Below are 12,877 nucleotides of genomic sequence, written 5' to 3' on the forward strand. Positions count from 1 at the left end.
TGAGCAGTGGACTGGTTAGTGTCATACTGTAATACTCCAGTTGCAGTAATACTCCAGTTGCAGTTACAGAAAGCATGACTAGACAAATGCTAGAAGCACCAGAGATAAACTGCAAGTACGTTAAAAAGCTATAGAGAGGGTGACATAAGGAAATGATGGACTCTGTGGAAGTAGGGGGGGTGAAGAACAAAGGGAAGTTGTTAATATTTCAAGATATAACAACAATTGTGGATGGGTTCCTCGAGTACATCTAAAGGCTTGTCCATGGATCAGCTGGAGTAAAACATCTACTTTCAAACAGAGGCGCTTGCTTGTCACAAAAACACACAACATGAAAAATATTAACACAAGCTTATGCAGACATCACTGGCTTCCCGGAATTGAAAAGTAGGTAAAGATTTGGACAATGCAATAGAGTTCTGTGGTAAACACAGGGGTGCTGCTTGAGATTCTGGCCTCCATGAAAGTATATCACATTGGACCCCCAATCCAGAACTCTCCAATTATGTTTCAAATTATTTATGGCCCTGTATGACACTCAGGGGCCCTTGGAACCATCCTACCTCTCCAACCCACCCCACCCCCGTTTTGCAGCATCCCTGGGTGCAAAACACTAATCCCATGTGTGACAGGTGCCAAGCCCCCCTGAAAATCCAAAAAGTCCCAACCCAGATAAGCACTTAGGAGGTGGACAGATAGATAGTTGGACAAAAAGACCAAAAATTCCCAGAAATCCATCCATCCATTTTCCAAACCGCTTATCCTACTGGGTCACGGGGGGTCCGGAGCCTATCCCGGAAGCAATGGGCACAAGGCAGGGAACAACCCAGGATGGGGGGCCAGCCCATCGCCACTCACACACCATTCACTCACACATGCACACCTACGGGCAATTTGGCCTCAGCATGTTTTTGGACTGAGGGGGGAAACCGGAGTACCCGGAGGAAACCCCACGACGACATGGGGAGAACATGCAAACTCCGCACACATGTGACCCAGGCGGAGACTCGAACCCGGGTCCCAGAGGTGTGAGAAACAGTGCTAACCACTGCACCGCCATGCCGCCCACTTGAATTCCAGTACACGTCATCTTAATTATCCAGGTAAACCAAATCGCTTGATCTTGGCCCTCATACACTGGGACACTAAGAACACGGATCTGTCAGTGGTTCACTTCAGGGGAGATACGGGTTACTGACACACTTCAAAATCATGCAGCTCCGAAACAAACCTATTTTAAAATTACATATTGCTTCATCCTTTCACAACCAGCCAGCATCCAATTCTCACTACAGTGAGCACTCTGCTGGCACCGGATAACTTCACTGTTATTCTGCTATTACTGTGGCATGGAGCGTCCAGAATGTAAGATGTGGCCTGTGTCCAGGCCTTTTATGGTGAAAAAGATCAGCTTTAATGTCTGTGCCAGTTTAATGTTTCTCTCCCGTCTCACTCCTAATCAGCCCTTCGACGGAAGCAATCAGGGTATCAGAGGGCCACTTTATCTGCATGTTATTCCAAAACCCAAGAAATATGGACTATTGCACTCATGTGTGATTGGTTATTTGTTATGTTCATGCGAGACATTTCATCTGGAGAAAAATAATAGCTTGCAGAATATCTACTTTATATCGTCAGATTTTGGGAAGTGTTTATGTACTGAATGTGTGTGTGTTTTGTTGTAGCGTGATCATTCCGCAATGCATCATGGGAGAGACTGTTGCTTTATGTCCACATAATCACAAAGATGTCTAAGAGCTCTTCATAAATGTCCAGAACAAGACCACAACCCAACCCGACAACTAAACTTCAACAAGTGCCATGGGTCATTAAAATCTCTGCAGCGCCCAAAGAATGGACATGATGACATATTTGGGCATTTCCCGAGGCTATGAAATGTGTTGACAAATCACCGGTCAGAATCGACATTAAACTAGAGGCCAAGTCAATATAGAGTGACCCACAGAAAAGAGATGGGGACAGCCATGTTTAGAGAAGTGGGTGGCCACATTTTCACAACAAGCAGCAGTCACAGCAACACTATCATCACAACATCGTGGTTCAGGAACTTCTCTGTCCAGGAACGGAAAGCCCTGCAGAGGGAGGTTAGAGCAGCAGAGCGCTGCACCAGATCTGCCTTGTCCTCCCTACAAGACATTTACACCAGCCTCTGTAGAACCAGAGTAACAAAAATCTCCAAGGATCCATCCCACCTCAATAACTCTCTGTTTTGCCTGCTGAACTCAGGCAAACAGTTCCACACCCTTACGACCAGAACTGAAAAGTTTAGGAGAAGCTTTCCCCAGGTCATAAGACTCCTAAACCAGGACAAATCTCAGTGCCCCTACTGTAGGTCTCCTACCAGACTCAGCAGTGACTCTTCAGTCACTGTAACACTGACATAATCACTGCTTTCATACTGTCCAAATTGTTGGTACATATTTCACATTGCACTTATATTACACAGCACAATACCTTTTACCTATCACGTATGTATAGATTATGTACAGCTGAACATTTTATATATTTTTTATTTTATATTGTTATTTTTCTATATTTTATTATTCTCTTATAATGCACAGCTGCTCGGAGAGACCAGGGATATATTTCACGGCATTGTTGTATGTTTGCAATTGTGTCTGTGATGATTAAACCTCTTGAATCTTGAATCAATCATGACAATGTTTTAACAAATGAAGGTCCTGTGTAAAGTGAATCAAAGGCAAACATTTATAATGGCAAATTCATCTCTTCAAGACCTTTAAATTAATGGTCTTCACAGCCAATTGGTAATGGACAAATCATGTTAGTATTTCAAGAATTGTGCTACATATGAAGAAAGTTAGTGATTAACGTACAGGGCTTTGAGCTTCATGCATTATAGCCCTCGTAGAAGCAGCTCGATATATCCAAAAAGATCATCTCAGTGCTAAATCACTTGGTGAGATTTAAAAAATTTTCAACACCTATGTCTCTTGAGATGTATAGGTTGTAAGTAAAGATTTCTTTGCCCTAACAGGTGTTCAGTCTCAGTATATAAGGTAACCTCATCTTGTACCAGATGAGCAAGTATGGAAAGTAGATGGAATGATTTGCATTTGTTATTTTATGCAATTTTATTTATATTTGATTTATTTCTGTGATCTGCAGATTTTGTATTTATTATCTTGCATGTTTTGTTTACATATCTTGAATTTACTTATATTTAATTATTATTAGTATTACTAGTATTACGATCTGCAGAAGCCAGTAACATAAGAGCCCATGACACCTTGGGCCTGAATCATGAAGCAGGGTGTCCTGCTAAGTCAGATTCTTTGTCGGATTTAAGGGATTGCAGGTTAAATGTAATTGAATTGTAATTGAAGTTCATTTAGAAATCCTGCTTTATGATACAGGCCCCTTGTCTTTGATCCAGTTACATGGGTCAGGTCTGGCTGTTCTCCCTTGCAAAATGTGTTTTACCTAAGACCTGCCCACCATGGGAGACCCAATCAGGGATTGTTTACAGGTATTAGAACTCCAGGGGTCCCTTACCATGACAAGCTTATGATCTTCGGAAAGATAATGGTGAAATTATACAGCGATTACAGGATGACAGTGAATGGATGGCATTCCTTCATTGATCTAGAAGAGTCTTGGGATCCTCCGAGGAGGACTTGCTGGTGAAAAAAAAACTGATTTGACTATATTTGACCTATTACTGCTGCAATTTTCACCAGAACAGGAGGTTCCGGAAACGTGTGCGATGATTTATACACAAATACGGTTGTTGAAGAGCGCCATACCTTTGACAGACATTTACCACCCAATCCCACGCAAATAGGGACCCACAATCCATTCTTGCAGCTTAAAACTCACAAAAGTGAGTTTTACACCAAAGATTGCTGGAAACAAGGTAGGACCTCGCAGAAACAAGCCCAGTCTCACCACAAAGAGGAAATCTTATCCATATGAGTGTCGCCATGAAGCACAGAGCAGGACTGCACACTTATCTTTACTGTACCAGGCAACCAAGTACTGAGATAGGAGCCTTTCACTGCATTCGCTTGGTCCATTTATGTTTACATCATCATTTTCAGGACCCTAACGTATCGGTTGATATTACTGGAGCAAACCTGACCTGTACAGCAGCAGCTGAAAGCAATTTGCCGTGAGGCGCAGCTGCCAGACGCAAGAAGGACTCCCCTACTGCTGTTTTCTTTTAAATGCTTTTTCATATCCAAAACATACAAAGTGGCCAAATTGCTGACATGTGTGAGAGGGTCCGGCGACTCCCGTCCTCCTGCACGGCCCATCCACGCATGGCTCCCTACCATTCATGGACAGAGTGCAGAACGCTTCGGCACTGTCGAGAAACATGTCCCATAATAAATCAGACACCCCAGGGAAAAAAAAATCCTGAGCTGTTTACTTGTCTATGCAAAGTTATTTTAGCTTTGCCTTGCAGATGCCCGACATACACATCTTAGCGATGTGTCTGCAGTAGTAATGCCTATGGTTATTCATTCATTCTGAATGAATGCTCATCCAGCACAGGATCAAGAAGATCCAGTTTCTGATCCCAGGAAGCACAAGACATAAATCAGGGTACACCTCAGAAGGCATGCCAGTCCATTGGCGCAATGTATAAACGAACCTAAATTTTACTTAACTCCATACAGGAGAGCATAGTTTGAAAATCATTTTTATTCAAGGATATTCTGAAAGTCATTCCAGGTGAAGCGCTTGTCCAGAAACAGGCAGCGTGCTTGTTATCAGTAGGGGCTTATCAGCAAGCAGTTAAAGGTCTCTGCTGTCATCCTCTGGAGAGCAGCAATAAATCTGACCTGTCCGAGTCAAATATGTAGCCAGATTGCATGTCTTTTTGGATAAGATGAAAAAAAAAAACAAAAAAAAAAACGACACATCACTGGTATAAACGTTACACTGATTTAAAAAATTAAAGGTAAGCTTTGACTGTGTGTGTAGTACAGCTGTGATAGTTTATGAAAGCGCGTCAGGAGCACAGAATGTGCAAAACTATTAAACACAGAGGGAACAACATTGCACAATTATCCTTTGCATGAAGATATGAAAGCGATAAATATTTCCACAAAATCCAGAATTTCATAATTATAATTCTGTGTTATTTTTCATATTCACCATGTAAAAGACGCCAGAATGGCGCCTAACAGGCGACTGAATGAATTGAATGACTGTTTTCTTTTTTTCTCAAAAAACGTTCCTTGGTTTTATTTTCTTGTACAGCCCTTTGTGACCAGATGCTTGGCCATACATCTGGTCAGTGAAATATCTGGCTATTTTCAACTAGATTGATTCATCCTCTACAAACGGCACTGGACTAGGACTCAGGGCAAAGGCTTCTCTGTGTTTGGGTTTGCTATGAGCGACGTCGTAACCATAGGATCTTGGTGTAAGTAGGAGATGTTGAGACCCGCTGCATGGATTATTAATGGATTATGGTGGTATTACAGTAGAAACATGTGGTTGGTAAAAAAGACCTAGACACTGTGACCTAGACCCTTATCATGGTCCTACATTAATGGGATGAACAGCGGAATCCAAAAAGCGTGGCAGCTGGATGCCTAATAAACAGAACCTGTGTCCAAATGTCAAAGCCCAATGAGTGGATCTGAAGCAACCTGCTGAAATGTTAAAGTGAACAATCAGCTGTAAAATCTGGTGAAAGAGCAGCACGGTAAGCTGTCCAGGTTGCTTCAGTGACGTGTCATGATGCCAGCAAAGAAACAAGCAAATGAGGTCATTTGTAGTAAAAATAGACACTAAACGGGTTTGGTGAATTAGGGCCGTTTAGGTCATTTACTGACCTATTGTATTATCCAAACTGAGATAGACCAGCAGTATAACATATCAGTGTACACATCTGAGTGTTTTTCATTTGATTACATCCATAGCAAGAAATATTTCATTACACGTTTGTCACGATCGCGGCAATTAAAAGTGGGCGATCGAGCGTGTAGGCGGGAAAGCAGGAAGCAGGCAGGCAGAATAAGGGGTAAAACGGGGATTTAATGTTGTAGCGCGGACTGGGAAACATCTGACGCAGTCTGACAACAGCTAACATCAATGACAGACAATGAACTCAGGCAAGACATGGACTGAAATAGACAGGACTGATCAAAATAACTCGACACAGCTGGGTACGATCAGGGAATCACACATGGGTAATCAGGGGGCGTGGCACACACGAGGAGCGGACGAGCCGGGCATGACAACGTTCCATAGTCATAGATATGTGTTTGCAAGGAGTTGTCCTCTGGAAACATCTCAAAGCTGACAATAGGTTTCCATGCACCATTGTTTAGAAACTCTGGCTCTGACGATCTCCTCTCATCTTCACTTTGAACCAAAGCCTGAGATGGTCTCACATTTCAGCAGTTCTTTTATAGAGGTTTCCCGGTACAACCTGACCTTTCCCGGCTATGCTTTACTGCATTGAGTCTTTGAGCGTCTACTGGATCATAAACATGCTCTACACAGTGCTCCCTGAACATTGAAGAACCTCAGTGCACTCGGCCAAAAAACTGCCAAAGTGCGTGCTGCCTGAAAAGTCTGAGCTGACGGAGGCTTGTCCCAGGGTCTCTGAAGGACAGGGCTGCGTTTGAGAAAACCAGACGATGGCAGGTGTTTCAGAATCATTCCATCGACTCATCACGCAGAAAACAAATTAATCTTAGTTCTGCATATTTTAACAAGGCCACAAGTTTGTGAAATCAAAATGTATGACATTATGAGTTTTTCATGCAAATTGAGTTGAATTCTGATATATTTAAAAAATAACTTTTGGTCATTGAAGAGTTACGCAGTCAAAACCAAGCTTATCCTCAAGCATGGCAGTCACAGATAAACGGCTTCTTGCCAGAGATTGAACACATTAAAGCTTTTTTAGACGTGAAACATGGGCCAACTGGTGCAAATATCCACCTTTCAACATGACATCAAATAAAAGCACGAGATCAAAGCTATACTAGAAAAAGAAAAGGTAGAGCGGCAATTTAAGCCAAGGGTTTGAAAAATAATAATACTGCCCGCAAGTGGTTGGAAGACAGATGAAGTGTTTCATTTTATTTATTAATCTGTTTGTTTATTTAAATTAACTCACCGTAACTCCTACCAATTTACAGCATATTCCTGCAGGATGTATTGCAGATGCAGCCATGCACATTAGCTGTCGGCAGAGTTGGGTCATTCAAGTCCAGACCAAGATTTTGTTTCAACCAACCAGTTGAGCATAAAGAGTCACAGTCACAGAGCACTCAACTGATTGGTTGAAACAAAATCCCGGTCTGGACTTTTACTCTCTGGACCTGAATTACCCAAGTAAAATGGGATGTTTTCATACTGTGCAATAATCAAGAGGTCTGTGTTGTGTAAGAGGCAAGTTTTACATATTTGGAGTTAATTTGATAGACCGAAGCTGCACATTCACATAAAAGGGGTGCGAAGGATGCCCCCCTTCCATAAGTAGGTAATATCTCACCCACCAGCAGCAACCTTGTTTCATTAACACTCTCCCCCCTCACCACCACACCGCAGCAAATTTAATTTACTGCTGGAAATGGGCTGCCAATGGCCCTGCACTGAATATTAGTATTGGGATTAAAAACTTGGCATCAGATCTGACAGAAAGTGGTAAAACCCATCCTTAATATTCAGTCAAACGGGTGGCTCTTATGTAATTTGAATTTTTGGTGAACAGACGGTTCGTATATTCATTGGGTAAAGGGCAGGATAGGACTTATGCTTGTTTTAATCCAAGAACCAGCACCTAAATTTGCTCGAAGCAGGTTAGGTGTGAAGTGTAAAATACCAGTGACAATATACCCATTTAAAAAGTAAGCTTCAATTCACCATACCCAAAACTCAATGGTAAGCCTTGAAGAAATCTTCCTAAGCCATTAAACTCATTCTGTAGTACACGCCTCTGGTTGAGTGTGGACAGAGATCTGCCATGACAATATACTCCATTCAAAGGTGAGTTAGGCGTACCTAAATTTATGAAGTTAACTCATAGCACACCGCACTGGAATGGCTGGGAGATCAACGTGCTTAGATGTATTCCAGTTGTGTTAGCTTTTGAAATCTACAGAAGCACCAACGATGCAGGAAGAGCTTTTATATAATTAGCAAAATCATACCATAGTCAAACACAGATTTTTCAAAAGTTTGACTTTGTTCTTGTTTAATGTCGACAGGCTCATCTGAGTTAGTCAAGATGTGTGAGAATACATAACTGACTGCGGTTCCATTCATTTGGAATCACTCTTACATAACATCTTGTGCGCAGCAACAGCCAGTGCTACCATGAAGCCAGTTTGCATCAGATCTTCTCCATCATTCTGTAGTTCCTTCTCTTGAAACCATGGCTTTTACTTCAAGGTGACTTGGAATTTCAGTTGCTTATAAAACAAATTTTTTTACAAGACAATTATGATCATTAACTATTGAACAATCGAGTGCCATACGCAGTGGTTTCTGGAAAAAAGAGGTGTTTTCCCTACGCTAAGGCTTAATTGGAGCCTAGCCTGTGGGCACGTCTGTTCTGCATCATACTACTGAATAAAGAACATAATCTGACAAAAGGCTTCTGAGAAATTATCATTTCCATGTTAAACGAGTCCATTAAATCATCCCCACAATAGTTTAAATTACAACTTTATTCCATCACACGCTTAGAGATTTTTCTTTTTATTAACCTGGCTACGCAGGTGACAGGAGAGCACTATATGGTACAGCAGGAAAGTCCTCTGTGATCCGCACCAGCCCCCATGTTGGGGTGGAGAGCTCCACGGCTGATGCCACATCACCAGCTCCAGAAGAATAGACGGCTGCCATACTTGGCGGGCTGGAGATCGCCCTCGATGACCGGGTTGGGCTCGGGTCGAGGCCTTGAGTGGTAGGGATTTTCAGGTAGAGGCCGGCTGGTTTGCACCTTAGTCACCTGAAAAGCAATATGAAGGGGTGTATATTTTTTAATTAGACATACAGTTTAATGTGAGCATGCAACTGGGAACAGCTGAAAGCACCTGTTAGCTATCAGGACTCCCTACCAAAGTGTTTCTCAACCCAGCCCTCGGGGACCCCGAACAGTCCATGTTTTTGCCCCCTCCCAGGGCGCAGCCAATCAGGAACATCGAATACCTGGTACACGTGCACTAGGAGCTGAGAGGAAGCAAAAACATGGACTGTCCTCGGTCGGGAAACACTGCCCAACCCTGACCTACAAGATCAGATCTCACCTTGGACAAGTCACCCAAGCCGGGTCGCTCCCAGCCAAGCTTCTCCAGGACACAGCTGTCAAATGCGTACTGCTGCTGGCGACAGCGGCGCAGCTCGGTTAGGTTGGAGTAGTCCAGGCAGGTCCAGTACTCTGTGAAGGACTCTGCACAGTTCGCCTTTATCTGCCTGGGAGACAGAGAGCAGTACGGCTCCTCCACAACCATACTGACATAATGCGCAGATATATAGTCTTCTAAGTAAATGTATATTTTGCATGAAGTATAGACTAACAACAGCTGCATTCTGACCAGCTCAACCACCAGTCAATTTGCATGGGCATTGTGGGTCTTGGACAAGAAAGGAAGTCAAATAACCTCTTACTGTCATGTTAGGACTCATTTGATTCATTTAATTATTATCACTGTTTAGTGATTAGTGCGCATTTACTGACGCATTCTCTGACTTTGTTCGGATCAGTTGCTGACTTGTAGTGAATTTGAACTTAACTTGTAGTGAGAAAGGAACTTAATGGGGATGACATCTAGCAAGGGGTACCAAGTAAATGACTGGGGTGCAACGGACCAGAAAATTCATGGCTTGGATTGTATCACGGTATTAAGTCAAGGATTGGATTCACAAGTGGATGGATGGATGGATGGATGGATGGATGGATGGATGGATGGATGGATGGATGGAAGGAAGGATATAACTTTGCTTTCCATTTGTTATGTGTAAATACCTAATGCAAGGAACTTAACAGGGCCCATTCACATGAACACAAAACGGATTTGTTTCTTTTCCACATTATATGGAAGTTCATGGAGAACATCCATCATTATGTTTCTGTCATATGTCAAGTACACAACTTGTTTTTATTGCGATTTCAACATAGTCAAAGGATGTTTTCTCCAAGTCACAAGTTATTTTCTTGAGATCACAAAATAGCATCATCTCTGGAAAAAAAAAGTGGCAAACACAGAAACGGCATTTGTCAAGAGATGGGGGGAGCAGATTCCACTAAAAACGCCAAAAGTAATGCTACTGAGTCCATGCAGTTTTTTTTTTTTATTACAATCCAGATGAAAATCTATAATTCCTCCCATGTTCTACTTGAAAGAGGAATTTTCCCCGTTATGAGAAATGAATTTCAAGCACGGAATGAATGTCCTCTATGAACTTCTGCGATTAATGCAATTACTACTTTAAAAAAGTAACCGCTACAGTAAAATTGAATTTCACACTATTATGGTTAAACTTTGCGATTAATGTGGATCACATGCCTGCTGAACCGGGTGGGGGGGGGGGGGGGGGGTACATATCAATCATGGATCAACCACGATCCATTACACTACTAGCAAATGAAAGACTAAAAAAGTACAAAGCTAACAGCAAGGAGAACAAGTCCTTCTGCACTGGCATGTTGAGTACCTGAAGAATTGCAGCGCACACTCGTTGACCTTCCTGCCTTCCTCCAGACACTTCCTGGGATCTTTCTCCTCCCAGCGGCACAGCATGAACTCCTTGTTGGCTTTATCACACTGAGAGCCATAGTGGTGGGCAGCTGCCTTCAGCACCGCTGATGAAACATTCACCTGTTGCACACAGAGGTGCACGAGTCAAGTGACTGAACATATATGCACAACTGCTAACATCCCTGTCAGATCCATAGTCGCCTGGACGCCAGACTCCAAAAACTCTTCCGTTATTCAAAATGTAACCATGTGCAATTCCACAAAACATTCACATTTACAAACATTCTCATATAATGCAAAAGTGACCACGGCCGCACGTGGTGTTGCACTGCGGGAGACAAACCTGAATTACAACAAACTGCAGTATCTCTAGAAGACTAACAGTAGTCTGCAGCAAAAATCTCAAGTTTGAGTCAATATGAAGTATCTGTAAAGCTTGTGGGAGTTTTACTTACACAGAAATGTTCTGAGGGCAGAACATTTTTGCTGAGAAAGTAAGTCCAAGCAACTAGAGGAGGCAGGACAGATGTCTTGGTCTCGCCTCCTGTAGTCGCTTATATCCACCTCCTCTACAATCTGACTGGTTATCTCTCAGAACCAATCATTTTTCATTATGCCCTCAGAATATTTTTGAGAATATTTTACTCCCACCTGGGTACCTAATGAAGGATCACACCTAGTGTTACTCAAGCAACAACACTAGCTGTATTGTCCCAAAGCAAAGAACAGTAACTGCATAGACTATTATTATCTCAAAACTAAATCTCAATCAGCCAATATCACTTGACATTATGTGCATTCGTCCATGTAAAGTTTGACCTGCCGATTTTCATTTAAAAGTTCACTTTGAATGAGGTATGGTTTCATATCACAGGCAGACCAAAAATGGAGTAAAGCAAACTTGACGGACATGCCCCCCTTGGCCAGTACTAAACACATGTAGAGACGCGATTTACTGCAGGTAATTTCCTTAAGTAGCATTTTTCCTGCCTGGGTACCCAAGGTACAAATACATTTCAGCAGGTAACATTGTCAGTGACATTGTAGGACCCAGGCTGTCTCCATGCCCTGTCCAGTCTTACTTTCTATTCTGTATCTGCTTTTAAGACACAAATCTTTGTAAAACACAGATTTGAACCAGTGTAGTTCAGCCAAGTATAAGGTGAAAGTGATCGTATTACTCTTGACGCAATGTTTTCATTAGGCTTTCAAGTTCACCCTCCACAAGAATATAACGTGCAGGAACAAGGGCATTATCACACAGGCGGGGGTTCCTTCATAAATGACTGGTTCTCGCTGCAGCTCGCACAAGTAACATATATTCCACCACCAAATATCATCGCTCCCTATAAAATGTTGAATAAGCATATAGTTGGATGATAAATACATCGGTTCCAGCGAGCTATTCAGGGTTCACATGCAAATACAGGAACATACATCAAACTCGATATTTAATTCGTCGATACCAAGTCCATAAAACTGGCTGGTCGGGTAGTTAACGATAACAATTATTCCACGCTGTATGCTCTTTACACGAAGCTTAGATAATGGCAGTACTGTGCAAAACGACTAAATTCAGCTTGTTAGCTAATACGGCGCTAGCTAACTAGTCACACATACCTCTTCAACGTTAAGCTCCTGTAGAGTGGGGAGCTCTACCGTACCCGGCATGGCGCTAATTATTTATCCCCCTGTACAACAACAGAAAAATACAACTCAAATAAGGTGAGAAAATGAAATATGCTCAAGGTCCCTGTTACACAAGAGGACGAAATTTCGTACCGGCGTACAAGGCCGCGAGAGGAAGGTCAAGCTAAAGCGCCTGCGCAAAGCAGATATATCAGCCCCCGTGTCGGATCATATTACTACTAGGAGACTGTACGCTTATGTCCGCCATGTTGGCTCTACTGAAATTTAAGGACATCTGGGACTCGTATAGCAGCAAAAGCAAGGTTTCCCTACTATACGTCATCCTCCTGCAATCGTTACAGTTAGTATTGGTCATTTGGTAAAATTCTTGTTTTAGAATTGTTCATATTCATATTTTTGTTGCGAGTATAATTTTATATTCTTTACAACTTTTATTAGAATACTATCATTATATAATTACTAAATTAATATTCGTCACACCGACATTACATATACGAAAAGTGTCAAATGTT

At 42.2% G+C, this 12,877-nt stretch overlaps 1 protein-coding gene across 2 annotated transcripts; it reads right to left on the reverse strand.

The window, feature by feature from the left end:
- Window positions 1-8,663: 8,663 nt before the first annotated feature.
- Window positions 8,664-12,573, reverse strand: ndufa8 (NADH:ubiquinone oxidoreductase subunit A8). 2 transcript variants are annotated; one of them, XM_049001273.1, is made up of 5 exons: window positions 12,498-12,573; window positions 12,336-12,406; window positions 10,672-10,835; window positions 9,264-9,429; window positions 8,664-8,965 (listed from the first exon to the last, which is right to left on the reverse strand). In XM_049001273.1, exons 2-5 carry the CDS (start codon window positions 12,384-12,386, stop codon window positions 8,828-8,830), a joined length of 519 nt encoding a protein of 172 aa, XP_048857230.1. In that variant the 5' UTR covers window positions 12,387-12,406; window positions 12,498-12,573; the 3' UTR covers window positions 8,664-8,827. The 2 variants fall into 2 exon arrangements, with proteins under 2 accessions (XP_048857230.1, XP_048857221.1); XM_049001264.1 differs by lacking the exon at window positions 12,498-12,573 and having other exon boundaries at window positions 12,336-12,491.
- Window positions 12,574-12,877: the final 304 nt, after the last annotated feature.

This window comes from Brienomyrus brachyistius, chromosome 2 (genome assembly GCF_023856365.1).
Source record: "Brienomyrus brachyistius isolate T26 chromosome 2, BBRACH_0.4, whole genome shotgun sequence".
NCBI lineage: Eukaryota > Metazoa > Chordata > Actinopteri > Osteoglossiformes > Mormyridae > Brienomyrus > Brienomyrus brachyistius.